This window comes from Python bivittatus, unplaced genomic scaffold (assembly GCF_059951505.1).
Source record: "Python bivittatus isolate LINGU-HERP-01145 unplaced genomic scaffold, Pbiv_v1 ctg000940_np1212, whole genome shotgun sequence".
NCBI classification, from domain to species: Eukaryota; Metazoa; Chordata; class Lepidosauria; order Squamata; family Pythonidae; genus Python; species Python bivittatus.
In genome coordinates this window covers 522,416-548,581 of record NW_028277123.1, presented here as the reverse complement: position 1 = coordinate 548,581, position 26,166 = coordinate 522,416, and the positions used below count along the sequence as shown (strand labels likewise).

The 26,166-nt window shown below is 44.9% G+C and overlaps 1 protein-coding gene across 6 annotated transcripts in view; it reads left to right on the top strand.

Annotated features, from left to right (window-relative positions):
• Window positions 1–26,166, top strand: part of ULK2 (unc-51 like autophagy activating kinase 2) — a 78,056-nt gene that overhangs the window by 11,542 nt on the left and 40,348 nt on the right. For all 6 annotated transcript variants that reach the window (XR_015794208.1, XM_007425771.4, XM_007425770.4 and 3 more), the window contains exons 4-10: window positions 12,296–12,328; window positions 14,017–14,053; window positions 15,330–15,503; window positions 16,085–16,158; window positions 23,294–23,395; window positions 23,983–24,041; window positions 24,227–24,309. Coding sequence is in view for 5 of the 6 variants with exons in the window: in XM_007425771.4 (XP_007425833.2) it covers window positions 12,296–12,328; window positions 14,017–14,053; window positions 15,330–15,503; window positions 16,085–16,158; window positions 23,294–23,395; window positions 23,983–24,041; window positions 24,227–24,309 (562 nt within the window). In the remaining variant the exon portion in view is untranslated. The remainder of the gene's footprint in view (window positions 1–12,295; window positions 12,329–14,016; window positions 14,054–15,329; window positions 15,504–16,084; window positions 16,159–23,293; window positions 23,396–23,982; window positions 24,042–24,226; window positions 24,310–26,166) is intronic.

The window sequence follows — 26,166 nt, the reverse complement described above, 5'->3', positions numbered from 1 at the left end:
TAACAGGTAATGACTTGTCTGAGAGAAGGATTCCAAGTTCATGGCTAATGCTTATTTCCTACTCATATCCTGGCTTTTGCTCCTGCACATCCCACTTCCAGCCTGAAGGAAGACCCTGGAGATACATAACCCAGTTACATAAGTGCTATATTGGAATGAATGCCGGGGGGGGGGAGTATGTTGAACTACAAAGTAGACCACACAGAGATTTACACTGTTTTGTGTGATAATATCTTTAAGCAAGTTATGCAAAAGACATCACAGTGAAAAATTGAGCCACTGCATGTGACGTCCATTGTGCCAAAGTCCGATAAAATGAAGTTTTTCTCTATTAAAACATTCCTGCAAAAGCCTGCCCCCCCTTTTGTTAGTCAGACATGTTTACACTGCATTAACTTAGTTATATCCCACTACAGAGAGCGGCCTTATTTGTCGAATTCCTAAGACCACCCAACTCCATAGCACTCTGTGCAGTGTACAATATTGAAAACATTTTAACCAGCAAAAGAATAATAGACATTTCAAGAGGAGCAATAAAATCATAACCCATATATTCCCCCCCAAAAAAGTCCTGCCACATTCCCTAACCCACCTTTCTTCAACAGATCCATTAATTTTTGTGTTTAGGAGGCTCTGTGGTATTGGACTAATGTTTCAAGTGGAAATGCTAAAATACGTATGAACGGATGGGAGAGGGAGCATAAAGGGAATCGATCTTGATAAATGATGCTTCTCTATTTCCACAAGTGCCCCTAAGCTTCTAGTTGACTTTTTAAAGGGAATCAAGGTTTTTTGTTTTTGTTTTATGCTGTCCCTGCCGACAGTTGGCAGTCATATTTAAAGAACGTTTGCCCAGGAGAATTTGTGAGTTGGATATTAGAAGGGAAAGAAACTCTGCAGAAATTGAGCTTTCCTCAAGTGCTTCTCTGGGATGAATTCACCGTCAGTGTAGGTGTGTAATCTCCAGTGCTCAAGCATCCTATGGCAGCATCCCCACAAATGCTGTCAGAATGGCATATTTTGTATTTTTCTTCTTTCCTTTTAAAAGGGTGGGAACAGGAACTAGAGGTCTTTGATAAGGAAATAATTCCCATTACCCCTTCAACTCCCTAATTCCCAGTGGGTTGAGATTGTGTCATTGAAGTTTAGCTGCAATGGCTGAATTTCAGCAGTATGATTTTGGCCCATATTTGCAGGAGAGATGAGCAAGAGTAGCCTACTTGCCTCTCAGAGGCCTCCTGCCCTCATTCTTAGGCTTAACTCCCTGAAAGAGGCACTGAGAAATACACAAATCAGAAGCCCTTCTGGCAATGGAAGCAGCTCAGACAGGCACCTCTCTAATTTACTGCTACAAGAAGGAAGAGGAGGTACAATGCAATTAGACTTGAAAGATTTTGTTGTTATAGCCAATCTCAAAAAAGTAGTTTTAGCCTTCCTGTGGTGGTGATTTCTAGGTCTGGTCTGTCTAATGGGGCTGACATGTCGTCATGTCTCATGATGGCCTCCTGCAGATCTCCAGTGGGTCTAGAGACTGAGTTGCAGCCCCTTGACTCTTTCGCAGATGCCCATCCCATTTGCTAGCACTTGTTAGCATGGACCTAGAACAGTGGCAGACCCACCAGGATCCCTATCCCACCTAGAATCATTGCAGCAATGCCTTTGGCTTCCATAAAGACCTCCTGGTGTACAATGGGTCATCTAGTAAATAAGTGTTTTGTGGCTGGCCGTGGCCAACCATGTTTGCCAGCATGAGAGTTTGGCAAGTTTTTTGTGACAGCTGTGTCAGAATGTCTGCAGCTCAGAAAGGTTGCCTAAATCTGACTTCACAGCCAGTTATTTCTGATGTAAATATTCTGCATATGTATCTCCAGAAGAAATAACTTTGCAGAAGTCATTGGGAACATGCTTTAACATAGTGTCTAGCTTCCGTAACTCATAGCCAGCAGTGGCCATGATGGTGGTTTGTATGGCTGTAACCAAGTACATCTAGAGGGCATTGGATTGGAGAAATCTTAGCCTAACCCATTAATCCACAGCCTATCCCGCCAGAAAAAGGGGAAAATACAGGAGAGCCAACTTTCCCTGAGCTACCAAAATGCTTTGACAAACACCATTGGCACATTTCTTTAAGCCTTTGGTGCTGAGTTGTGGTTGTGTTGAGAGTGGATTTAGTATGGGTGAGGGATATGCTTCAGTGATAATTGAAGCAGTAAGAGACATCAAAGGCAGCTCTCTGTGTGAAAATTACGCAGATCCTTTGCCCGCTACCCACTTTGTTATGTCTGACTTGCTGGCACTCCCCTGGATATCTGGATGGGCCTGACCCTATTGGTCTTTTGTAAGACTGGATGTTCCCATAGGCATTTGGGCTGGGAGGTTAAGTAAGCCCTGTTGGCTGGGTGTTTTGTCTTAGTGATGTGAAGTAGTGATCTTTGTGATGTGAAGTAGTATGGTTTTTTTGGCCCCAAGGACGTGGTATGGTATTTTAAATACTGGTTTTAGGATTTCTGTTACATTTTTTGCTTTAATTTTTGTATACCGCCTAGGGTCACCTCAGTGAGATAGGCGGCTATATATATGGTTTAAATAAATAAATACGCCTTCGTTCCCAAACCCAAGGAATTTCAGTTGCATGGAACCAAAATGCAAACTTGCTCCAAAGTTATACAGTTGGACAGTCAGTTTTTATATCAATGAATCAGCTGCCTACTTGCATGATTCCCTTAAGTTCCCTTTCTTAAGTTGATTAACGTGACTCAGGCCTAGACCATGGAACTTGGAAATTGGATCCATTTCTTCAGTTCAGCATCCAAATGTAGGATTTAGGATATCACTCAACCTGGATCAAGGAAGCAAGTTAATGCAAGCTCTGTGATGAGGAGGAAATGATAAATCATTTGGATATGGTGATTTGGAGCATATGGATCTCATTTGGCCACCAAAGAGCATTTACCAAATCAAGTTGCATCATTGGTGTTGATTTCTGAGAGTTTCCTACCTGAATTTTTAGCAGGCTGGGACTGCAGTTAATCACAATGTGCAAAGCCTCTCTCTCTCTCCAGAGTGTGAATGCAGAGGAGGTGAGGATACAGGCAGCATTGGTTATGTGCGCAGTGTTGTCCTTACTGTGAGAAAGGCCATAGTGATCAGTCTTCCAACTTTGATTCAGTTCTTCAGTTGAAACAATCCTGTAGTAGATTTGTTGCTATCATTGATTCAGGTTACACTCCACTGTTTTGATAGCTGAGCTCAAGTGGCGAATGTGGGGGGGGGGGAATACAGAAGTGAAAAATGGGGTCGGCTCAGATATGTAATGGCTTGGCTCAAGAGAAAGAATGGGTGGGAACCAGGGCAATTATTGAGGGAGTGCATTCTTTAGCCTGAGAGGAGCACTAGAAAAGACCTTCTCCTGCATATTTGATAAATATCTCAGAAAGTGGGGGCATCTTCAAAAGCTAATTTCCTGCAGGTCTTTGTATCAGAACTGCATTCATAATTCAATTGTATTTATCGCTAGATTTTGAATCTCTAAACAGCTACACATAGACATTAACCCTGCATTCAGATTTTCAGGAAGGCTTGTTTCATTTCATTTAGAGGTTTTGTTAGCTGCGGAATGTTTAGAGCAGTGTTTCTCAACCTTAGCAACTTTAAGATGTCTGGACTTCAACTCCCAGAATTCCCCAGCCGGCATGCCACTGTGGCTGTGCTTCCTTCAAGTTGCAACCAAAGACAAGGCTGGAGAACAAAACTACTCTGTGATGCAAGGCTGCCTTACTAATTCCCCTGGGTGTGTTCCTCCTCTCTCAAAACTATATTTAAACGCTGGAGAAGGTTTTTCCTGGTTATATTCAGGTACTTTCTGGACTACCCTTTGTGGAGTATTTGTCTTGAATGGGGTGATTTCAGGTACCAGTCTGGCTTCCCAAATATAAGAGAAATTGCTCTTGCCATATCTGTATTAATATCAGCTGTGCAGCCAGTATTGGTGGATGCACTGACCACCTGATCAGCTTCCAGGTCACTTTCTGGGACAAGTGGTGTTTGAGACAGCTATTTCCTGTGTTAGCCTCTGAACACATCTCTAAAAGATGGGACATATCCCAGGACTAATATTTATTTCCTTCGTGGGTAAGTAACCCAAAAAGCCTCTTCAGTCCCATCTTCTCTGAGCTATATGCATAGAGCCTCAAATTTCAGCAGTTGCTAGTTCATTCTTGCTGACAGGGACTTATATTCAGAACCAGTCAATAGGCAAATGAGTGGGAGTGCCCCCTACTGCCCTGAGAATGAGAAGGGAGGGGGAGAGTGCCTGAGAAGGAAGCTGGTTTCTCTGTGCCAGGCGTGGAAATAAAATCAGATTTCTGCAGTTGGATGGATCTTTCCTAGCAAGCAAGGAAAACTTCAGGCTAGTAACTTCTGTATGGCAGTGCATTCTCCCCCACCTAGTAGGTATTTGAAGACAGATGTGGATGATCCACTGACGTAGCACCCCCAACTGGACTGCAACATTTGTCATTCTTAGCTGGTTGGGGAGGTGGGAATGGTAGTTCAACAGATCTGGAGGGCACCAGATTCTAGGAGGCTGGTCCACTGGATAAATGACTCCTTGAGAAGAAGGCGGTAGAAAGTACAGGACTGAAATAGTTTGAGATGCTTCTGTGGAAGGTTTCGAACACTTGGAGTTTAATGTTGAACGTCAGTTGCTCATCATAAGTTGGACTTTGGTCCACTCAAAATGTTTGATCTGTTGGCTGGTAAATATTGGCAAATAATAGTCAACTACTTCCAAAGTATTTGCCTTGCTGGTGTAAGTAACTCAAACCCCATTGGCCAGTTTGATTTGTGTGTTAATTTCAACAGCAGGTTGATGAAATAAATCGTGAAAGTGAAATCGTTCTGAAAAAGAAGTGAAGAACAGCTTGGAAGGTTGTAATTTTGAACAGTAAGCACTTTTTTCCCCTTCTGGCTTTTATCTTGGGAAAGCAGGAATGGGCTGCAATTTCGTTTTAATAAAGGAAGGAAAGTCAACAAAAAAAAGTACACAGCACTCCTTGATACTTGGAACATGCAAAATAGGATGTGAGGTGATTCTAGCCTGTGATTTTTGCCAGTAGCGGTGGCTCTGTTTCTGCCCTTCTTTTAGAGGTGCCCACAACAACAGCAGGCCGCAAAATGAGAAACTGCCGTCTATAATCTTGAATTGGTGAACCAACTGGTGTCATATCAGTGCGAGATTTGTATGGGAAGTTACTTTGAACATACGTTCTAATAAGAGGCAGAGTTATGAATTGTCTTCATATGTCAATTATCTTTGCATATTTATTGGAGCATCCGCTACTGAGAGAGTTTTCGATGGTTATGAATCCATCTGTGGTTAGCATCTGGCTTGGGCCAAAAAATACACCCAGTGGTGGCTCTTTTTTTTTTTTTTTTAATCCTTGGCAAAGCAAAGTGTGAGAGATGCCACTGCTTTGAGAACAACATGTTTTATGTCCTGATTCTCAGGACTCTTTTCCCTTTTAATTCAAAAATATTTTAAGAACCGTGTTATATAAATATTTGCTGTGGTTTTACCCTATTCTTCTGCTGGGAAAAGAACCTCTGAAATAAACTCTCAGAGCTGTTTGGTTCAGTAATAAGACAGTTTCTCTTTTCAACACGAAAAGTCCTAACATGAAAGGAAAAGGCCTTGAGAAGGAAAAGATAAAAGTGAAGTTCAGCCACTAATTCTGAGCTGCAGAGTTATTGTAACAAGCAGCTGAAATAAAAACAGAGCCTCTGTGTGCTGATTGCTCTTACCAAGTCATCAGTGATGAAGCTGGTTCTCCAGCAGAGCTGTTGCATCCCCTCAGCAAATGGAAGGAGCATATACTGCCAGCTGCACTATGTTGATTCTGGTTTAAATGAAGAAGAGTTGCCCATTGAGTAAATTATGCAACGTTCATTTTGCTAATGATAAAGCTTTTTCTGGTGCGAAATTTATCCTAGGTTTGCTTGTTAAAGATGAAAGTTGCATGGGACATTGTATACAGGTAGTCTTCTCTTAGCGACAGTAATTGGGACCGGAACTTCCGTCACTAAGTGACAGAGTTGTAAAGCGCAGTGTCACGTTACCACGCCCCTCAGTGACAGCAGTTCTGGCACTTCTGGTTGCCATTGTTAACCAAATCCTGTGACATCACGTGGTTGCCATTTGCGACCTCCTGCTGGCTTCCCTGTAGACTTTGCTTGTCGGAAGCCGGCAGTAAAGGTTGCAAACGATGATCATGTGACTGCAGGACACCACAACGTTGTAATTGCGAGCCGATTGCCGAGCGCCTGGATCACGGTCACTTGACTGTGGGGACACTGCAACCATCGTAACTACCCCTCATTCAGTGCCATCGTAAGTGTGAGTGGTTGCTGAATGAGTGGTCATTAAGAGAGGATGGCCTGTATCCCCAATGTCTTGCTTTCTGAAATTTCAGCAATATGCCCATATTCAGGCACTTAAAAAAATTTTTTTAAAAAAAAAATTAAAAATTGCATACTGAAGGTATTTCAGGGTCCTGGCAGCTATTTTCTGTGTTGAGAGGATTCTCTCTCTTTTCCCCATCCCCTGTCTCCACTCCAGTTGGGACAAAGTCTAGCCTCCAGTCTCAGATGGGGGACACTCTCTCTCTCACTTTGTGCTTCTTCAATACAGGCAAAATATAGACTTGGCTTTTTCTGTTCTGTAGTTAGACCTCTGTGCTAACTAGAGGTTTGAGGAGTTGACCTCCAAAACATCTGGAGCGCACCAGGTTGCAGAAGAGAGCCAGTTTGGTCTAGTAATTAAGGAACCAGGTTAGAAACCAGGAGACAACGAGTTCTAGTCCTGCCTTAGGCCTGAAAGCCAGCTCGGTGACTTTGGGCCAGTCCCTCTCTCTCAGTCCAGCTCACTTTGTAGGGTGATGGTTGTGGGGAAAATAGGAGGAGGGAGGACTGTTAGGTATGTTCACTGCCTTGAGTTATTTATAAAAATAATAAAGGCAGGATTATATGTGTGTGTGTGTATACATACCTGTATACTGATACTGTAAAGGTTTTTCAGGAGACATTCTGATCTGGGGATCTCTTAAAAGCTGTAATTATGTTTAGTCAGACAAAGCAAGAGAATACTCTTGTCTCCCCTCCCCCTCAAAACAAGAAACCGTCATTGTATTAATAACTAGTGTAGGAATGGAGGCAATGAGTGGGCACAGCCTTGTCTGATTTAATGGATTGCCTTATTTAAAAAAGAAAAATAGAACGTACTCAGCCAGTTGCACTTTGATCAGGATGCGTCCATGATAGGCCACTGGAGCAGGAGGAGGTTCTTTGTTCCATAATCATCACATGTTCCTTGTTAGCAGGAGCCACCCGTCTGCTCCTCTTTGGCTGCCCTGCATTTTCCTAGGAGTTCTCCCTCCCTTGCAAATGCCTGTGCAAAGGCTATTTGTTTTTGCTAAAGTTTTACTGATTAAATTTGTTAGAATAGTAAAATTATTTATTTATTTATTTATTTATTTATTTATTTATTTCAAGATTTATGAGGCTGCTTGACTCTTGGTGTGACTCTGGGTGGTGCATAACAAAAAACACAATAATAACTAGCAACAAATAACCAATGTATAAATACAAAAACTAAAAGCTAAAATGTAAAATGGCAACCAAGCATAGAACAAAACAAACCTCAGAGAAGGGACTGCCAGTCAACCACTCCCTGATGCCTGGGGGGAAGAGCCAGGTCTTACGGGCTTTCCTAAAGGCAAGGAGAGTTGGGGCCTGTCGTATAAATAATCAGACTCTGCTGAGAATGCAGGAAATGTTCTTGCAGCAATGCTTAAGAGGCTGGGGGAAAGCATTCCAAAGACCCTCACCATCTTTTGGGATAGCATGATCTTCCCCGTTTCTGTTTTCCAGAGTCTGGTTTTAGTGGTACAGGTAGTCCTCGCTTAACGACCACGATAGGTACCAGAAATTTTTTTGTTAAGCAGGGCAGTTAAGTGAGTCACACCTGATTTCACAACCTTTTTTGTAGTGGTCATTAAGCAAATCACAGCTGTTAAGGGAGGTGGCTCCCTTATTTTTAACATTTTTTTTCCTCTTGGTTTTATTTTGCTTTATATATTTTTAATGTATTTATTTATTGTTTTTAGTTTTGTTGTATGCCACCCAGAGTTGCCTGTGGTGAGATGGGCAGCTATATAAATCGGTTTAATAAATAAATAAATCATATGGTCATTATGCGAATCACACTGTTCCCATTGATTTAGCTGGCCAGAAGCTGGCTAGAAGGTCACAGATGGTGATCACGTGATCCTGGGATGCTGCAACTCTCATTAAGTGTGAGCTGGTTGCCAGGTGCCCGGGTCATGATCACGTGACTGCAGTGGTGCTGTGACGGTTGTAAGTGCAAGGACCGGTTGTAAGTCCCTTCGTTCAGCACTGTTATAACTTTGAATGGTTGCTGAATGAATGGTCGTTAAGTGAGGACTACCTGTACCTGCTACAAAGGTATGCAGAGAAAATGAAAGGAGTCCCCATTCCGCCTCCTGTTGTACCGCAATCCTTTGCAGTACAGTTGTAGCTACGGAATGGGCTTTTTCTGTGGTGCTTTTACAACTTGGCACTGAAGCTTATTTGAGAACTTTTCTGAGTGGCTCAGATGTGATAATAAAGAGAACAAGGGATGCCCCAGAAGATGGGTTGAGCTAGATAGTGACTAAACATGGCTTTTGATCCATACAACAGTCCCTGTGATTAGCTATAGCTCTACTATATTTCAGCTGTTGCCCCCCATCTCCAGTCTGCTGAAGCCCAGGTTTTCCTGTTGAGTTACAGCCTAGACCAGCTCACTTGCCTGCATAGGAAAGAGGAGGGGGTTATAGTGGCCTGGGGGTGGCTCCTGAGTCAGGCAGCCAGATGTCCCAAAGTAGGCTTGACTCTGCTGTGGCTGCTTTATTTCACTTTCCTGGACATGAGATTGGAATCCGGGCTCTGTTCTTTTACAGTCTCCACTGAGTTACTGGTCAGGTTACAGGCATCCTCCTCCATAGCGTTTTTTGTTTTAATTCCATTGGCTCCCCTCCAAAGCTTTTACTGCTACCCCCATGCTAACAATAAATATAGCATGTATGGCATTGTGAGCGACATCTGTGTGGGAGGACTGGAGTTTCTGTACAACTCTGGGCTTTTTTTGATGTGGAGTCCGTCAGTTCTCTGGGCGGCCTCTCAGTTTTGAACTGGGGGGGGTGCCTAATGCTTGGGTTTGAGTTCTTTTTATGCTGGCCCTTTTCTGTTTCTCAGACAAACTGTTTAATTCCAACTGTTTTGGACGGTCAGGCAATTCAGTCTTGTGGCATTGTAACAGGAGGCAGAGATTGTCGGTCGGGGGACGGGGATACTGCAGATTAGGCTGTGCTGTGCAGGAAAGGGAATGGAGTAGGCTAAATGCTGTCACTGGGCCCTTCCTGTCATCAGCAGCTAGTGATTGGGCATCCCATTTATGAGAGCTTTTTGAGCCTTGTCCCAGTGTGGGCCACCACGTTCCTTCTATTACCCTCCAGATTGGTCCTGTCTTCCCCCTCCCCCTGCCCAGTATTCCACTTTTGTCCGGCCGCCTGTGCGTTTTGCTGGCATCAGCTGCAGCGTGCAGAGGCCTCCCTGCCTTTCTTTCTCTGCTGAGTCTCGTCTGTTTTTTAATAAAGGAGAATAAAGCCAGAGGCCTCATTAGAAATAAACTCCGGGGCTTGTATTCTCCTACGGGCTCAGCAGTCGCTAGTATTATTCAGAACACTTATGTAAGCTGTTTCTCTTCTTTTAGACCTTGTAATTTAGATTTTGTGTGGTTATTGGGCCCTTTGTTTCTGTTTCTCTTTGGGGGGGGAATGGTTTATTTTTAGATAAAGCTATGATGCAACTGCACACAGGTCTATAATTTACCTGTGTACTTATATATAAGCAGAGTAGGCCTCTAGATTCTTTGGACTGTTGAAAGCATCATCCTGAAGCAGCTTGGCCAATGGTAAGGACAGCAGTCCAGAAATCTGCAGAGTATCCAGTGAATCATCCAGTGAAAAGTAAATAGCATCCTTTCCCCCACTAAATTCAGAATAGGACATATGAGGATACCAAGTTATACACCTGTGTTTGCAAAGTGGTGGCCTGATCTGTAATTCAGTGACAGAGGATGTGTTTTTCCATGCAGGCAACCCTCAGGGTTTCCAGCTAGGCTAAGAGTTGTGTCACTACTGTTGGAGCCCCATTGCCACTCAGAGAGCTGAAGGCTGACCTAGCAGGTTTCCCAGGGCAGTTTGGGCCTCTGTTTACTCTTTATCGATGAGTAACTGTGAGGGAGGTGATAGTTCTGTGAAAGCCACCTGATGTCTCAAGGCCCAGGTGGGTTTTGATCCCTACTCCAAATGTAACATTATTTTTCATACCATGTGTCTATATTGGCTTCTGTTTGTAACCCTAATAGGTCCTAACCTGGCACATACCGCCAGCTCTGTTCTTTTACGTGGGAAGCAAGACTACTGTTGTAATCCAGAATGCTGGAAACTGATTTGTAGATGGATCACTGTCCTTGGAGTAACAGATTTCCTCCAGTTAGGTGGCTGCCTGGAGAGTAGGGAAGTCAGGAGAGGCTCTCAGCTGATTTGCTGAATCAGGTCTGGCTAGGTTTTGCCTGGAGAGCTAGCTTCCAGGAGCATACAGGAACATGAATTGAAAGCGAACTTTGTCAGCACCTGTGGAAGAAGCTTCCTCTGCCTTGAGTTATCTCAGAGGTTGACTTGTTTTCTTGGCAGAAAAGCCTTCTGCAAAAGGTGCCCCAAATCGGTTAGCTTTTTGCTGGCTTGAATCTTCAGCTGGCCTAAGTGCCAGGTCTGTTGTCTGAAAACGGGGTTTTAACGTTTTGCTCAGTTGACTTCTTTATGCTTAGGTTCTTCAAAAATGGTTCAGATGCTCATCCTTTAAACTACTAAAAGAAAAAAAAAATGGTTTATTGAAGATGTTTCCCAAAAAGAAATGCAAGAGAATTGTGCATTGTTTTTCAATATATAAATTACCCATTTGTCTGCATGGTGAATGATGCCTCTAAATACAAAGAGAAGTTGTAGGATCTCAAACACTATGCTTGTTGCTAGGGGAGAGGTAGGCAACCAGAGCAGACATCAACCCGTTCATGGGAAGGCTTGCCACCATCCCTGTTAAATCTCTTCCACACAGGTACTGGACATGGAGATGCATCTCTCTTGCTTTTTCCTAGTCTTCTGTTTCTTTTCAAAACTGTAATGTACTTCAGAGAGGAATGGCTTAAAACCAGGAGGATTCTTCTAGTGATGAAGAACGTAGTCTTGTTTTTTTCTTCACTTGGAAGAAAGCAGATCTTCTCTGGAGCTGCCCAGTTGCAACAGTCATAGTGCAGCAGTGTTTGAGCATGTCCCAGGTGAGGGTTGAATACTCCAGCCTGACACTTTTCCTCATCTTATATCTTATGGAGTGGCCTACCCACTCACCTGGTGGAAGTACGTAGAGGCTAAGATACAACAGTAACAGATGAGTTTCACTGCAGAAGTTGAAAAGTTTGAAACATGTTGCCGGCCTGTTGTGGCAGACGAAGTAGCTCTACTTGGTCTTACAGTTTGCACCAATAATCATTGGAAACCCTAGCCAGTCATTTAAATTTGCTGCTATAGCTGAGCTACGTTGCAGAGCTGCGTGAGTCTTCTTCCATTAGGGCCATACAGGGCTTTGAATTCAAAGCCAAAAAGGTGCTTCAGGGTGTGTCTGTGGGGGGGGGGAGTTCTTTCATAGCACCTGTCTGCTGCTACTTAGAGCAGCTGTGTCTTTTCCTGGAACTGCACAGATGCCCATGGCAGTTGTAGCGCAGTCCCAGGAAAAGAAATGCTCTTGGGTTAAGGAGTTGCAGACCATTGCTACGGAAGTACCCTCAGTTACTCCAAAGCACCATAGATCTGCACAGTCCTGCCAGATGCAACATTGTGTCAAACAGTAATTAAGTTTCCTTTATGGTTTGTAATGCAAAATCTGAATCAATGTCTGTCTATACTTGTATTGTTTAAGCTTGATTTTATTTGAAAGCTGAGTAGCATGCCAGTTTCAAAATTAAAATTGGTATGTCAAAGCAATAAATTTCTGCCTTATATGTGGTGATACCATAAATGTCTCCAGCATAGATCAATGGCAAGTGGGTAGAAAGTAATGTTTTATTGTAAGAAAGCTTCCACTATTCTTCTTTAATGAGGCATTTCTCTTTTTCTTTCAGGAAATGCCCAACTCTGTCTTTCTAGTGATGGAGGTGTGTATTTATGATTTGGATTTCTTTGTGACTGAATCTGAGTTATTTTTCCCCTTCAGGATAAGTTCCTCCACCCCACAAAACCATCTGTGGTTTCTCCTGAACTGTTCTAAAGTTAGTAGATATGGTACAGCACCATTGAAAATTCACCCCAAAATAATTTCAATCCACAGGTTTTGAATTCCAGTTCCTAGTGTTATGTGATCTATGCTGCACGAGAGTTGCTATTTGATGTTGGATAGTTACAAAAGTTGTTATTAAAAGCCGTCCTCTTTTTTCTTCATCCATATATTGCCATGCAAACATAGAACAGACCAAGAAATGTCTCTGTGGATTAGGGGGAGGGGCACGTAGTGTCGTGAAAGAATTTTGAGAAAAGGAAGTATGGGGTGGGGGTACAATTAGCAATGGCTGAGAAAGAGAAACTTCAGCGGTTGAGAAACACAGGAAAGAAAATCAGATTTTCATTGCGCTGTTCCTTTTTTAAAAGTCTGCACATGTGATAACCATCAGCCTTGGTAAATTTCAGTGCTTGGAGAGGATTGTTCTTTCTAAGCTTGTCATCAACCCTTCTTAGTCATCAGTATCAGCCAGTTGAGCTGATGCGGTGCAGTGGCAAAGCTTGAAAGATTGTGTTTATACAGGTGACAGTTGCATGCTTTCAGATGCACCAGGCGAAAAGAAGGCATTGGGTTGGTTTCAGGTGTGGATACTAGCTAGTTGGAATGAAAATGGCCAGGAGATCATGGATATTTTTCCAGGCTTATTTCCAGTATCTCTTATTTCAGGCTCAGAAGATTTGTCAAGGGGCTTGAACCAACCAGCTAGTATCCACCCTGAAACAAACCCTGTATCTTCTTTTTGTGTTGCTTGTCGTTTTCCCTGCTCTTCTTTCCCTAATTTTTTTCTCCTTTACAATGAGGAACACTTTTTAAGTCCCACCAACCCTAATATGGCAAGTGATAAAAACAGGATTTGTCTGTGGTCCAAGTGCAACTCCAGCTCCACGGCACAATTAAGGTTGCTTTGACCCACTACTGACTGTCTCTGGTAACTAAAAACTGGGCTGCTTATTTCTCTGTACTATTAAACATCCAGTACTTACTAAGTTCCATTAAATGAAAGCATGAAAATATTTGTAATTCTCTAAACATTGCGTCTGCAGTTGTACAAATAATTTCACAAAAACCTATGCGGCATTTCAATCAGCAGATGCTTATATTTTTTCCTGGATTGTTAAATCATCAAATATGTGGGCCTGGTGCAGATGTAACGCTGTAGTCCCACAACCTGGAGAAGCAGCCTTGCGTGTCCTTTCTGTCACCTCCTTACACGCAAGTTTCCTGTTGTTTTAATTTTCAGAGTGTGGTCATTTTGCTGTGTTATGTCTGTGGTGATATTCACTAATCATGGTTATAACTCTAAACCATGATTTATACCCAAGATTACAAGCCGATTTAGTGGGCAGTGCCAATAACAAGCAGAAGACCCCCACAGTTCACTCTGAAAACGAAACCAAGAGAGAGATCTTTAGACAAGAAGAAAAAGGAAACCAGTGTGTGTGTGTGTGTGGGGGGGTGTTCTTGATCCAGGGGATGTACAAGATGTGTAGCCAGCCTTTAGGGCAAATAGGCTAAGCTTTACAGCCTTCAGCCAATCTGATCCTAGTCCTCCCTTCTCTTTCACAGTATTGCAATGGTGGAGACCTAGCAGATTACTTGCAAGGTAACAGCTCTTGCTCTTTATCTGCAGCCCTGTGGTGGTCAAGTGCCATCGCTATCCCCTTTGGCGTTCCTATCTTGCTTCTTTGTAGCAGAGGGGTGGGGAAGGGGTGTAGTGCTCTTGATGTTTTTAGCATGCTTTTCCCAAACTACCAGAAGGTATGGAAGTTCAATTTGTGTACAGTCCATGCTTTCTTTAAATACATTTGTAAAAGGAACTACATCAGCATTACTGGAACAGGAAGCAAGACATCATTCTCAGTGTTTATAGTTTGGCCTGGGAGATAGTTGCCCTTATTTTGATTTCCTGAGGCCCAGTTCTAGACATTTCCTATGTTATCTGGAGCAGGCGGGACACACTTTTTGAAAGAAGGCATTCTTCCTCCGGGGGATTTTGGGGCTGAGGAGAAATACCTTAAGGGCCTAGTGAGCAGTAAAGTTCAGGGTGGCTATTTTTGGACTGCGAGCATCATTGCACAGCTGCTGTGGGAAAGTTTGAGTGATGTTCTGTGCCCTTCAGAGCCCAGCATGGCCCTCTTCTCTGTGTTGGGTGTCAGCAAGTGTGAGAAGACTCCTGCTTGGGGCATTAGATTGGCTACGCTGAGAAGCAGGGTGTTGGGCTACAAAATTCTGGCCTCATGCAACTGGTTTTTTAAAATTCAAGGCGGGTGCTGGTATAAAGTACTTCTTTGTGCCACTGGCCACATACTAGGTGCACAGCACCTCACTATTTCTGTTGTTCTATACAGTCTGTTGCCCTCCAGGTATGCAGGATATGACTCCTGTTTTCCTTGTCCCGTGCTGTTATTGGATATGGAAGTCAAAGTCCAGCACATCAGCCACACATGCCTGTCGTGCTTCATTCTAAGTCTAGACACCTCTGGCTGCAGCGGCCAGATAAGGTGCAAGGTTTAAGGTGTGTTCATAAAAGCTTCTTGCACAGAAGAGGCACCTTTCTCAGATAGATGTTAATGCTTCATAGCATTTGTATTTAATGGTCTTCTTGAATTTGCCAACCAACCAACCCCAGTTCTCTATATTGATGATATTACTCAGTATGATGATAATCTTCCTGGATTTTTCATTTGAGGATGAGAAATATTATTATAAAGGGGAATCAAGGATAATCCAGCCAGAGTGGAATCCTTTGAGATTTTGTTTGTATTTAGAGAGTCCAGACTGATCCAAACATACACATAACAGTTCCACCAGTATTTATGTAGGTTTTGAAATGCTGAAGGCATTAAACAATTTTACCCTACCTCCTCATCCTCTCCCAGCAAAAGGAACGCTCAGCGAGGATACCATCCGCGTGTTCCTGCAGCAGATTGCGGCTGCCATGCGTGTCCTCCATGGCAAAGGCATCATTCACAGGGACCTGAAACCACAGAACATCCTGCTGTCATATGCCAGTCGCAGGAAGTCGAGCGTCAGTGGCATACGTGTCAAGATAGGCAAGTCGGCACTGTTGCCCCAGCACAGACTTGAGGAGCTCATCCTCAAAAGTTACTTTGAAAAGCCACAGTGACCTGAAAAAGCAGGTCTCTTACTTCACCGGTGGTGTTGTTTATGTCCTCTGCATATGATGGCACTTTGATTTGATATATTCCTCAATATACCGAGCACGAGAGGTTAGCTATGACTGACTACAGCCTGCCGTTTGGGCAGTGCATGAAACTTCCCCAACAATCAGCAATAATGTTTCATTCCCAAAGAAGATTTGAACAAGGCAGATTCTTGTTTGCATTCATTGACCTGCTTCAGTCAATTCATAGCTGGCTGGGAATCATCCCTGCTCATTTCCAAGTTCCCAATGCAGCAGCTTGGGAGATGCTGGAAACAGTTGTTATTAAAGAGATCCTGGCATCTTTATGTCACTTCCACCTTCATTTCCTGACTGGCTGGGAGATGTGGGAGTCAAAGCCACAGACCTTCAGAGGTTCCAGGTTGGGAAAGGTTGGGCTACATGGTGCCTGCCTACGCCCTCTCATTTTTGCAATTGAGAGCTCAACAATGTCTGCTTTTTTTTAAGCAGCTGACTTTGGATTTGCCCGTTATCTCCAGAGCAACATGATGGCGGCCACCCTCTGCGGCTCCCCAATGTATATGGTGAGTGAAGTCTCCTTGGGTTTTTTTGCTGCTGTTTTTTTGCTGCTTTGCAACTAGCATTTTTGGTTAGAGCAGTTTCAACTGTGCATATGTCACTCACTTCTGTAAAGTGGCTCTGTACTGTGCCTGGAGAACAGAGGATGAAATCCAGTGACTTGCGAAAGGCCAGCTAGAGATCTCATAGCAGAGATGAGACTTGAACTTAGGGGTTCAAAATTCAAAATTTAGGCCCTTACCTGTCTCTGTTTCATTGGATACATTTATGTCACTATTAGCCAGACTATTAACTCAGTTTCTGAATTAGCCCAGTGCATTGAACCATAAATTTATCAAACACCTGGTTAATGCTAGCTAAGCTTTTTGATATTTGTACAAATGCAGCTGCTAGGTCTTTTAACTGACCAGGTTTCTTTGTTTTAATTAATTAATTAATTAATATGCCGCCCATCTCCCCCAGAGGATGACTCTGGGCAGCTTATAATTAAAAACCAAGACAATAAAACAATAAAAATATACAGTGGGGCAAAAAAGTATTTAGTCAGCCACCAATTGTGCAAGTTCTCCCACTTAAAAAGATGAGAGAGGCCTGTAATTTTCATCATAGGTATACCTCAACTATGAGAGACAAAATGGGGGAAAAAATCCAGAAAATCACATTGTCTGATTTTTAAAGAATTTATTTGCAAATCATGGTGGAAAATAAGTATTTGGTCAATATCAAAAGTTCATCTCAATACTTTGTTATATATCCTTTGTTGGCAATGACAGAGGTCAAACGTTTTCTGTAAGTCTTCACAAGGTTTTCACACACTGTTGCTGCTATTTTGGCCCATTCCTCCATGCAGATCTCCTCTAGAGCAGCGATGTTTTGGGGCTGTCGTTGGGCAACATGGACTTTCAACTCCGTCCAAAGGTTTTCCATGGGGTTGAGATCTGGAGACTGGCTAGGCCACTCCAGGACCTTGAAATGCTTCTTACGAAGCCACTCCTTTGTTGCCCGGGAGGTGTGTTTGGGATCATTGTCATGCTGAAAGACCCAGCCACATTTCCTCTTCAATGCCCTTGCTGATGGAAGGAGGTGTTCACTCAAAATCTCACAATACATGGCCCCATTCATTCTTTCCTTTACACGGATCAGTCGTCCTGGCTCCTTTGCAAAAAAACAGCCCCAAAGCATGATGTTTCCACCCCCATGCTTCACAGTAGGTATGGTGTTCTTTGGATGCAACTCAGCATTCTCTCTCCTTCAAACACGACGAGTTGAGTTTAGACCAAAACGTTCTACTTTGGTTTCATCTGACCATATGAGATTCTCCCAATCCTCTTCTGGATCATCCAAATGCTCTCTAGCAAACTTCAGATGGGCCCAGACATGTACTGGCTTAAGCAGGGGGACACGTCTGGCACTGCAGGATTTGAGTCCCTGGTGGCGTAGTGTGTTACTGATGGTAGCCTTTGTTACTTTGGTCCCAGCTCTCTGCAGGTCATTCACTAGGTCTCCCCGTGTGGTCCTGGGATTTTTGCTCATCATTCTTGTGATCATTTTGACCCCACGGGGTGAGATCTTGCGTGGAGCCCCAGATCGAGGGAGATTATCAGTGGTCTTGTATGTCTTCCATTTTCTAATTATTGCTCCCACAGTTGATGTCTTCACACCCAGCTGCTTGCCTATTGCAGATTCAGTCTTCCCAGCCTGGTGCAGGTCTACAATTTTGTTTCTGGTGTCCTTCGTCAGCTCTTTGGTCTTGGCCATAGTGGAGTTTGGGGTGTGACTGTTTGAGGTTGTGGACAGGTCTTTTATACTGATAACAAGGTCAAACAGGTGCCATTACTACAGGTAACAGTGGAGGACAGAGGAGCCTCTTAAAGAAGTAGTCACAGGTCTGTGAGAGCCAGACATCTTGCTTGTTTGTAGGTGACCAAATACTTATTTTCCACCATGATTTGCAAATAAATTCTGGATTTTTTTTCTCATTTTGTCTCTCATAGTTGAGGTATACTTATGATGAAAATTACATGCCTCTCACATCTTTTTAAGTGAGAGACCTTGCACAATTGGTGGCTGACTAAATACTTTTTTGCCCCACTGTAAATACCCCCCGATTGAACTGTGCCACCCAGCCCCTAACTCCTGCAGCCGACCCAAAAGGATACCATGGTCGATGGTATCGAAAGCCACTGAGAGGTCAAGAAGAGCAAGGATGGATGCACTACCCCCATCCCGCTCTCGCCAGAGATCATCCACAAGTGCGACCAATGCTGTTTCTGTCCCATAACTAGGCCTGAAACCTGACTGAAAGGGGTCCAGATAATCCATTTTCTCCAGGGTTCTCTGAAGCTGCCATGTGGCCACCTTTTCCACCACCTTTCCTAGAAGGGGAAGGTGGGAAACTGGACGAAAATTGTCCAGAAGGGTGGGATCTAGCAATGGTTTCTTGAGGAGGGGGTGGACCAAAGCCTCCTTGAAAGGCTTCGAGAACACCCCCTCCTGCAAGGATGAATTGACCACCGCCAGAACCCACCCTAAAGTCGCCTCCTTGGTGGCTTTAACCAACCAGGAGGACAAGGATCTAATGCACAGGTGGCCACACTAATAGCCCCGAGGACCCTGCCCACTTCCAACAGGATCAGACTCTTCCCAGATAACCAGGTAAGTCCACTCCCCAGGCATCTCCACTGGACCTGCATCATGCTTAGCCTCCAACTGGAAACAGATCCGAGTGATTTTATCCATCAGGCGTTAGGCAAATTCCTCTGCATGGCTCTGTAAATGCTCCTCCGAGCCCCCCTTATCCAGGAGGGACCAGGTGACCCAGAACAGGGCTGCTGGGCAACGCACTGTGGATGCAATAAGAGCAGAGAAATAATGGCTTTTCGCTGCCCTTACTGCCATGAGGTAGGCCTTAATAGTGGCTTTAACCCATGTTCGGTCAGACTCACCCTTAGTTTTCTGCCAACAGTGCTCAAGACGTCTCTCGGCCCTTTTCAGTACCCTTAACTCCTCCATAAACCATGGGGAGTGCTGGGGGCGATGGGTCAAGAGAGGACACACAAGTGCGATCCTGTCCAAGGCCTTGGCCGCCTCCTTGTTCCAGGCTGCAGCCAGGGCCTCCACTGGACCGTGCAGCAAGGCCTCAGGAACAACCCCCAGCTCCCTTTGGAACCCTTGCAGGTCCATCAGTCACTGGGAGCAGACCATTCAAATAGATCCTGCCTCCCTGTGGAGGGAGGCAGCATAGGAGAATCTCACGGCCACCAGGGAGTGGTCTGACCATGACAGTGGGGACAATACCAAATCCCTCACTGGATCATGCTGCCACTGTTCTGACAGGAAAACCATGTCTGGAGTGTGACCACTGTCCCAAGTCGGGCCATGGATGATGTGGGATAGGCCCATGGCCGCCATGGTAGCCATGAACTCCCGAGCCGCCTCCGAGGCCAACCCCAGGGATGGCAGATTAAAGTCCCCTAAGACCATAAGCCCGGGGAACTCCACTGCCAACCCCGAGATGGCCTCCAGCAGCTCAGGCAGGGAGGTTGCTACTCAGCAGGGAGGCTGGTACAGAAGCAACCCTCCCAACTGATCCTGTGTGCCCAACCTCAGGAACAGCATCTCACATCCAGCAACTTGTGGAGCAGAGCCCCTGAAGGCCAGCAGAGATTCACGGATGACCACTGCCACACCCCTTCCTCTGCCCTGGGGTCTCGGCTGGCGCCAAACCCTAAACCTGGCTGGAAACATTTCCAAAAGGGCAACACCTCCTTCTGGTGTCAGGCAAGTCTTGATAATGCATGCCAGGTCAGCCTGCTCCTCCCCAATAAGGTCATGTATAAGGGGGCCTTATTATTGACTGACCTGGCATTCATCAACAGCAACCGAAAGCCTGGGCCTCTGTAGATCTGCTGACCAGGGTCTGGGCTTAAGTGCAGAAAGCCGGGACACGCCACCGGTATAAAACATGGGGGACGTCTTCCCCTGAAACAACCTGCCCTCTGGCTCCCGTCATAATGTCCCATGCCCGTCACCCCATGAATACCCACCCTGAATCGCCCAAGGTGATCCTCCACCCACCCTCCTGGTCTTTGGTCTAAGGGGCCTGCCATATCATAAACTGCTCAGACTAAAGGGGAATGGGGGGGGCGGAATGGGCTCTTTTAAAGATTAGGTTAAAGGTTAGGTTTTAGGTTAAAGATCTTGTGTGAACACAGCGACAGATGGGTCATGTTTAAAAATACAGGCTTTTCTTTATAAAATAATCTGGAAGTAGCTTTTGAGAATGTCCAGACAATGCACGAAGTCTAGCAAAGATTTTGAGAGAATTTGCAAAACCCTGCAAAGCAAGCCCAAATTACCAAACTAAGTTTCATGCAATAAATCAAAGAGTATTTTATCATTAACAGAAAGGAATGTTTTAACCCATGCTAAAAATTTGGCATAAGAAAACAGTCCTTTGATATGAAGCAAGCTAAGAAGAGGAAAGAACTGCCCACTTTTTGCAACACGTGGAAGATGGGAAAAAAGGACCCTCTCTCAGGGTGGGGGTGGGGGCTAGTTTCCTCTAACTCCAGCTGGGTGAGAGCTAGAGGGGATTGCTGGGAGGGGTGGATGAGCGGGAGGGCGGTGAGAATTGGTTGTTGTTTTGCTAGGACGGTGAGAAACGTACATGCAGCTGATAAGGTTTTTATTGTAGTCATTTTACACTCTTAGTGTCATCCAGCCCTGGGTGCCATGGGAGTGGCTAGGTAGCTTAGGAGATTAGAGATGGAGGGGAGGGTAACAGTATTAACTAGTAGGAGGAAGTATGGTGGGAGATGGGCAAGCAAGCCATTCCCAGGAAGTTGCAATCGGCAGCTTACTGCCATCTGGGTGCAAGCGCGGCATTCTCATTGCTGTCTCCCTCGTGGATGGGTTTTGTTCACTGCGTCGGCCTTGGCCCCCAGAGCAGGGGAGAAGGAGTGGCAGTTGTCTCCTGGGAGACCCTGGCAATCACAAGGAGCTATTCTGGAGGCGACCAGAAGTGAGGCGGGGCCAAAGGGACAAGTTGGGGGTGCCGCTACCGTCCTCCCAGCTGTATGTCAGCATCCATCCCAGCCTGCTTCAGATGAGACTGTTATGGGTTGGCTCAGTCTGTTAGTACCACTGTCTCTGGAATCAGAGACAACTTGAGAATTCATGGCCCCCAAGAGAACCAGGAGCTTCTCCCAAAGCATCACTGACTCAACCAAGGGAGCTGGCCACACAGTGGGTCTGGCCATGACCTTGGAGCAGATGAGACATGATCTGGTTATGGGGGAGGTTGTATCAATCCCTTGTCACAAACCAATTCGTTCCTTGTAACGATGGGATTAACTCAGGTACCAATCTCAGCAGAGAGGAAAGCTTGATAAAAAGGGCCCTTCCCAGGCACCTGATGGAGCCAAAGGGTTTGCCCAGCAATCTGGGGAGCAATTGGAAGCTGGAAGAGGATGCATTGAGGATGGCCACTCATGCCGTTTTCTGGATTAGTGTAACTGGATCTTCCTGGTGCTGCCCTGGAAGACCACCCAGAAACTTCAGCTGGTACAAAATGCAGCAGCCCACATTCTTACCAGCCCGTTGTCTTACAGCCATCCAGTTGTATTCCTATAGGAGCTGCCCTGGATATGAGTGTGACTTTGAATACAATTCAAGGTTAAAGGCCTCTTGTAGCTCAGGGCCTGAGGATTTCAGATACCACCTTTTCTGGGGAGTTGCTACCCACCCACCCAATCTGGATGGCCAGAGAACACCTGCCAGGATGTGCCAGGGGAAAGGGGCTGACATTGGTCATTCTCTGCAAGGGGCTCCTCTTTTATGGAACAGCCTCCTCCCCCCAAAGCAAGGATAGCCCCTACCTCATGGCCTTTCTGAATACAAAGCTTGTTTGGGGATGGATTGAGAAACCATTGGTGACGTTGCTAGTTTTATTGTATTGTATTACTTTCATGCTAATAATTATTGTATTTTATTAGTAGTACCTGTACATGGATTGAGTAGAAGATAAATAACCTGAATAAATAAAAATAAATACATAAGAGAGAATGGCATTCAGCCATCTATATTGAGTAAAATTTGATTTGGAACTGGGTGTCAGGTACCACCAAACACACCCCATCCTCATTCAGTTTCTCCCCTCTTTTTGAAATACTTCCATGAACTCATTGGTCTGTGATCCTGCCCTCCTGCATACTGCTGCTGTGGCTACTTAACAGTCTCTTTTCAAAGAATTTTCCTGTTTCTTCCAAAAGCTTATTGGGGTGGTTATTTGTGGTTGATGGCCTCCTGTCCCTAATCTGACTGGCTTGGTCTGAATGGCTAATCACAGACTTATCCTGCTCTTCAGGAGTTCCGGTTAGGCTGAGGTTTCACAGATGTGGGCAAGAGGATTTGGAATGGTTGGAGATGGCATCATGCTTTTGCTAAGAGGAGAGCAAAAAAACAACAACACAACCCTCAGTGTGTATGTCTTCCTAGCTGCTAAATTCCCATAAATTTCAAGTAGCTTCCACGGCACCAAACCATAGGATTAAAAATTTCCAGTACGTAAAATACCAGCCAGCGTACTATGACAGGGCTGTTCACAGGAATAAGCCAACCACCGCATCCCCAAATGCATGTCTATGTTTTGACGTCTCTTCTGGAGTCCAGTATGAGATAGGAGGACTGGATATCTGGGGTTATGCCATCCCATCCAAGGGGGACCAACCTGAGAAGGCTCAGCCCTGTGGGTGGCATTCCTCCAAAGAAGAGATCTTCAGCGAGCCCTCTCCTTCTGATTCACTAGGTGGGCATATTCAGTGCAGAGAAGGTGATCTGATAGTTTTCCAGGCCCAGAGCCTTGAAGGGCTTTAAATGTGACAGCCAGCACCTTGAATTGTGCCCAGTACAATACACCTCAAGGCGTCCTCTAGTGCCAAACCCCATGGCTACAAAGCAAGAGAGACATTTTTTCCCATTGCGGGGCTAAAATTAAAGTGAACGTAAGGGATGCTCTAGGTTACTACTGTGTGGAGACTGGTCTCCCTGCCGCTCGTTATCTTACACACTGTTTCCTGAGTGCTGTTATCTCCCACAGCTGCCACTGCCCCCTGCCACTCTCTTCTTTTTGTTTTCCAGGCACCTGAAGTGATCATGTCACAGCACTACGATGCTAAAGCTGACCTGTGGAGTATCGGGACGGTCATCTACCAGTGTCTGGTTGGAAAGCCGCCCTTTCAGGTAGGGGGCGGAGAATAGGGACACACTTAAGAGGAGTCTCATTGAAAATCAGTCCCCATCATCCCAAAGAGGGTGTTTCATGCGTAAATCCTTGCTGCATTTTTGAAGGCTCAAGTAAATCTTAAGAATAAGTGCTGAAAAGGGTTAGGAAATGGGGGGCTGACCTTGGGGTTACCTGCTTTTCTATCTTTCTGGAGTGATTTGTTCTATTCTTCCCTGAGATGGACTGTAATTTGCTGCTGCCAGGACGCAGTATCAGGACACTGCTAGTCATCCTTATTAACCACTTTTTACTTTCTAAACCAGGTATATGGTTGGGTTTGTACATCACTCTAAAGCAGTGTTTCTCAACCTTGGCAACTTGAAGACGTGGGGACTTCAACTCCCAGAATTCCCCAGCCAGGATATGCTGGCTAGGGAATTCTGGGAGTTGAAGTCCCCGTGTCTTCAAGTTGCCAAGGTTGAGAAACACTGTCCTACGGTAATCCTGAGTAATTTTGCAATGTCAAAACCAAGCCAACCACCATTTGGTTTTGAGCATTGGGTGAACCCAACCTAAAACCACTTAAATTATCCCATTTTTACAGGCAAATAGTCCTCAGGATCTGAGAATGTTTTATGAGAAGACCAGAAACCTCATCCCTAGGTAAGGTTTACCTCCACTAAATTGTAGTAGCTAATGCCAGTGCATTTATCTGTCCTAGCCTTGCCCCAGCCTGTGCCCGCCAGGTAGCAAGGGGATGACCTTGTATTCCAGCCCATCTAGATGGTGCCAAACTGGGGAAAAGCCACCACTGTAAATCTACTGCTTTTTCTTTGCTTCGCTTTTAGTATCCCCAGGGAAACGTCAGCTTACTTGTCCGATTTGCTTCTGAGCTTGCTTCAGAGAAACCAGAAAGACAGAATGGACTTTGGTGAGTAAAGATCTAGGATCCTTGGTCATTTCTGTAAAGCTCCACCTTCCTTTTTCTTTCCGATATGGAAGCAAACTGATCTGTATGCAATCCGGTTTACAATCCGAGTAGTGATCCATTCAGATGAGCAGGACAGTGGCTTTGACAGGACTGGTTCAAAACTGTAGAAGCCCAAGCCAATTTGTCATAGAAGTTTTGCTGGTTCCAGGAAAGGTGATAACTTTGTAGAATTGAGCGGCCAACACTGTGAAATGGGCCATCTCTGAGGCACCATTTCCTGTTTTATTTGTTAGAATTATATCCTGCCTTTCCTTCAGGAGCTCGTGGCACTCATTGCAGCAATCCCTTCTCGCATTTTCCTCAAACAGGTATCTTGTGAGGTAGGTTGGGGCTGAGACAGACTGGCCCACAGTCACTCAGGGAGCTTCTGCAGCTAAAGTTGGATGTGGACCTGAATCTCCCCTGTCCAGCATTGTGAAGTTGTCTTATGCCTATATAGATTAAGTGGACAAGGCTGGTGTGATCACTCAAATGCCAGGGCCTGTGGAGAAGGTCTGCTGACTCTCAAGTGTAACGTTTTCCTACTTTGTAGGAAATGTACTTTGCCTTTTCTCTTTGTGTCTTCTTACATTTTCCCTAGGGTGCTCAGGCTGTGTCAATAGTCAGTCACCAGCCAAGGACTGGCTGACTTCTCAGGGCCCAAAGGCATTCTGGGAGAAAAGAGGTTGGTCAATCAGTAGGGCCATGCAGTGCTTCAGAATCCATTCAAAGGAGGTGCTTCCGGGTGCGCAGTTGTGGGAAGCAAACCTAGCCCCTGTCCGCAACTTCTGAAAGCAACTGTGTCTCTTCCCTGGCTCATGCAAGGCTGTCCTCCTTTGAAGCAGCTGCGGCTGCTTTAACGACTTTTAGACAGATGGCTGTGTTCACGCTTTGAAGGATCTGCCTGGAATTGGATCCAAAGCCCTGAAGGGCCATTGCATCCTCAGCTTTGGCTGGTGCTCTCTCTACAGCGCCTTCTGCCTATGCCATGTATAATGCAAAAAGGGACTCTTTCTGACAGCTGCCTCCCAAGTAGGACAGGGGGAGGAAGGAAAGTGGAATGGCCAGCTTGTAGCGTAAGCCTTCCAGAAGCCACCTTGCCCAGTGCCACTCAGAACCCTGAAAATGAGTATCTGGTAGCAGCTGGGATTTTAAAAATAGAACCCGGGTTTCAAAAGGCTCTATTTGAAACAGAATGCGGCACTCTTAAGAAACCCAGAAGTAGAGAGAAACTAGTGGTGGATTTGGTCCCCACATCCCTTCCCCCCCAAAAAAAAATCCACAGGAGGACAATTCTGAAAACAAGTTATATAGCAGAACCTTTCTCAGTGACTTCAGGCCTATTGTTTGGCACTGCAAACATCCTGATCCACCTGGCCGGATGGGTGTTTTAATATCTGGGCTAGGCTCTTTTAAACCATTTATTAAGTCTGGATTGACTTCCTGATGGCATCTCATTTTATTTTATCTTTCAATCCACAAGAGCTCTAATTGGCAGAGGCTGGCACTGAAAAGCCAATGCCGCAGAGTGGGCAATTTCCCCCTGGGTTTGCCCCTTTGGCTCAGCTGTTGGATCAGTGCCCAGCGATGGTTGATGGAGCGCTTCCAGTTAGGAATGATAGGTGGTAAACAGCGCAAGATGCTTAGATAATCCTAGGTTTCTTAGAAATAGAGTCATGTCCAAGGTTCTGCTTTCTGTTTTAAGTAACATTTAAAGCAGGAATGAGCTGTATGCAACCTGTAAGTCATACCCATTGTGTTAATGATTAATAATAATAATTTTTAAAAAGCTAGAACAAGACCAGCTCTGAAAATAGC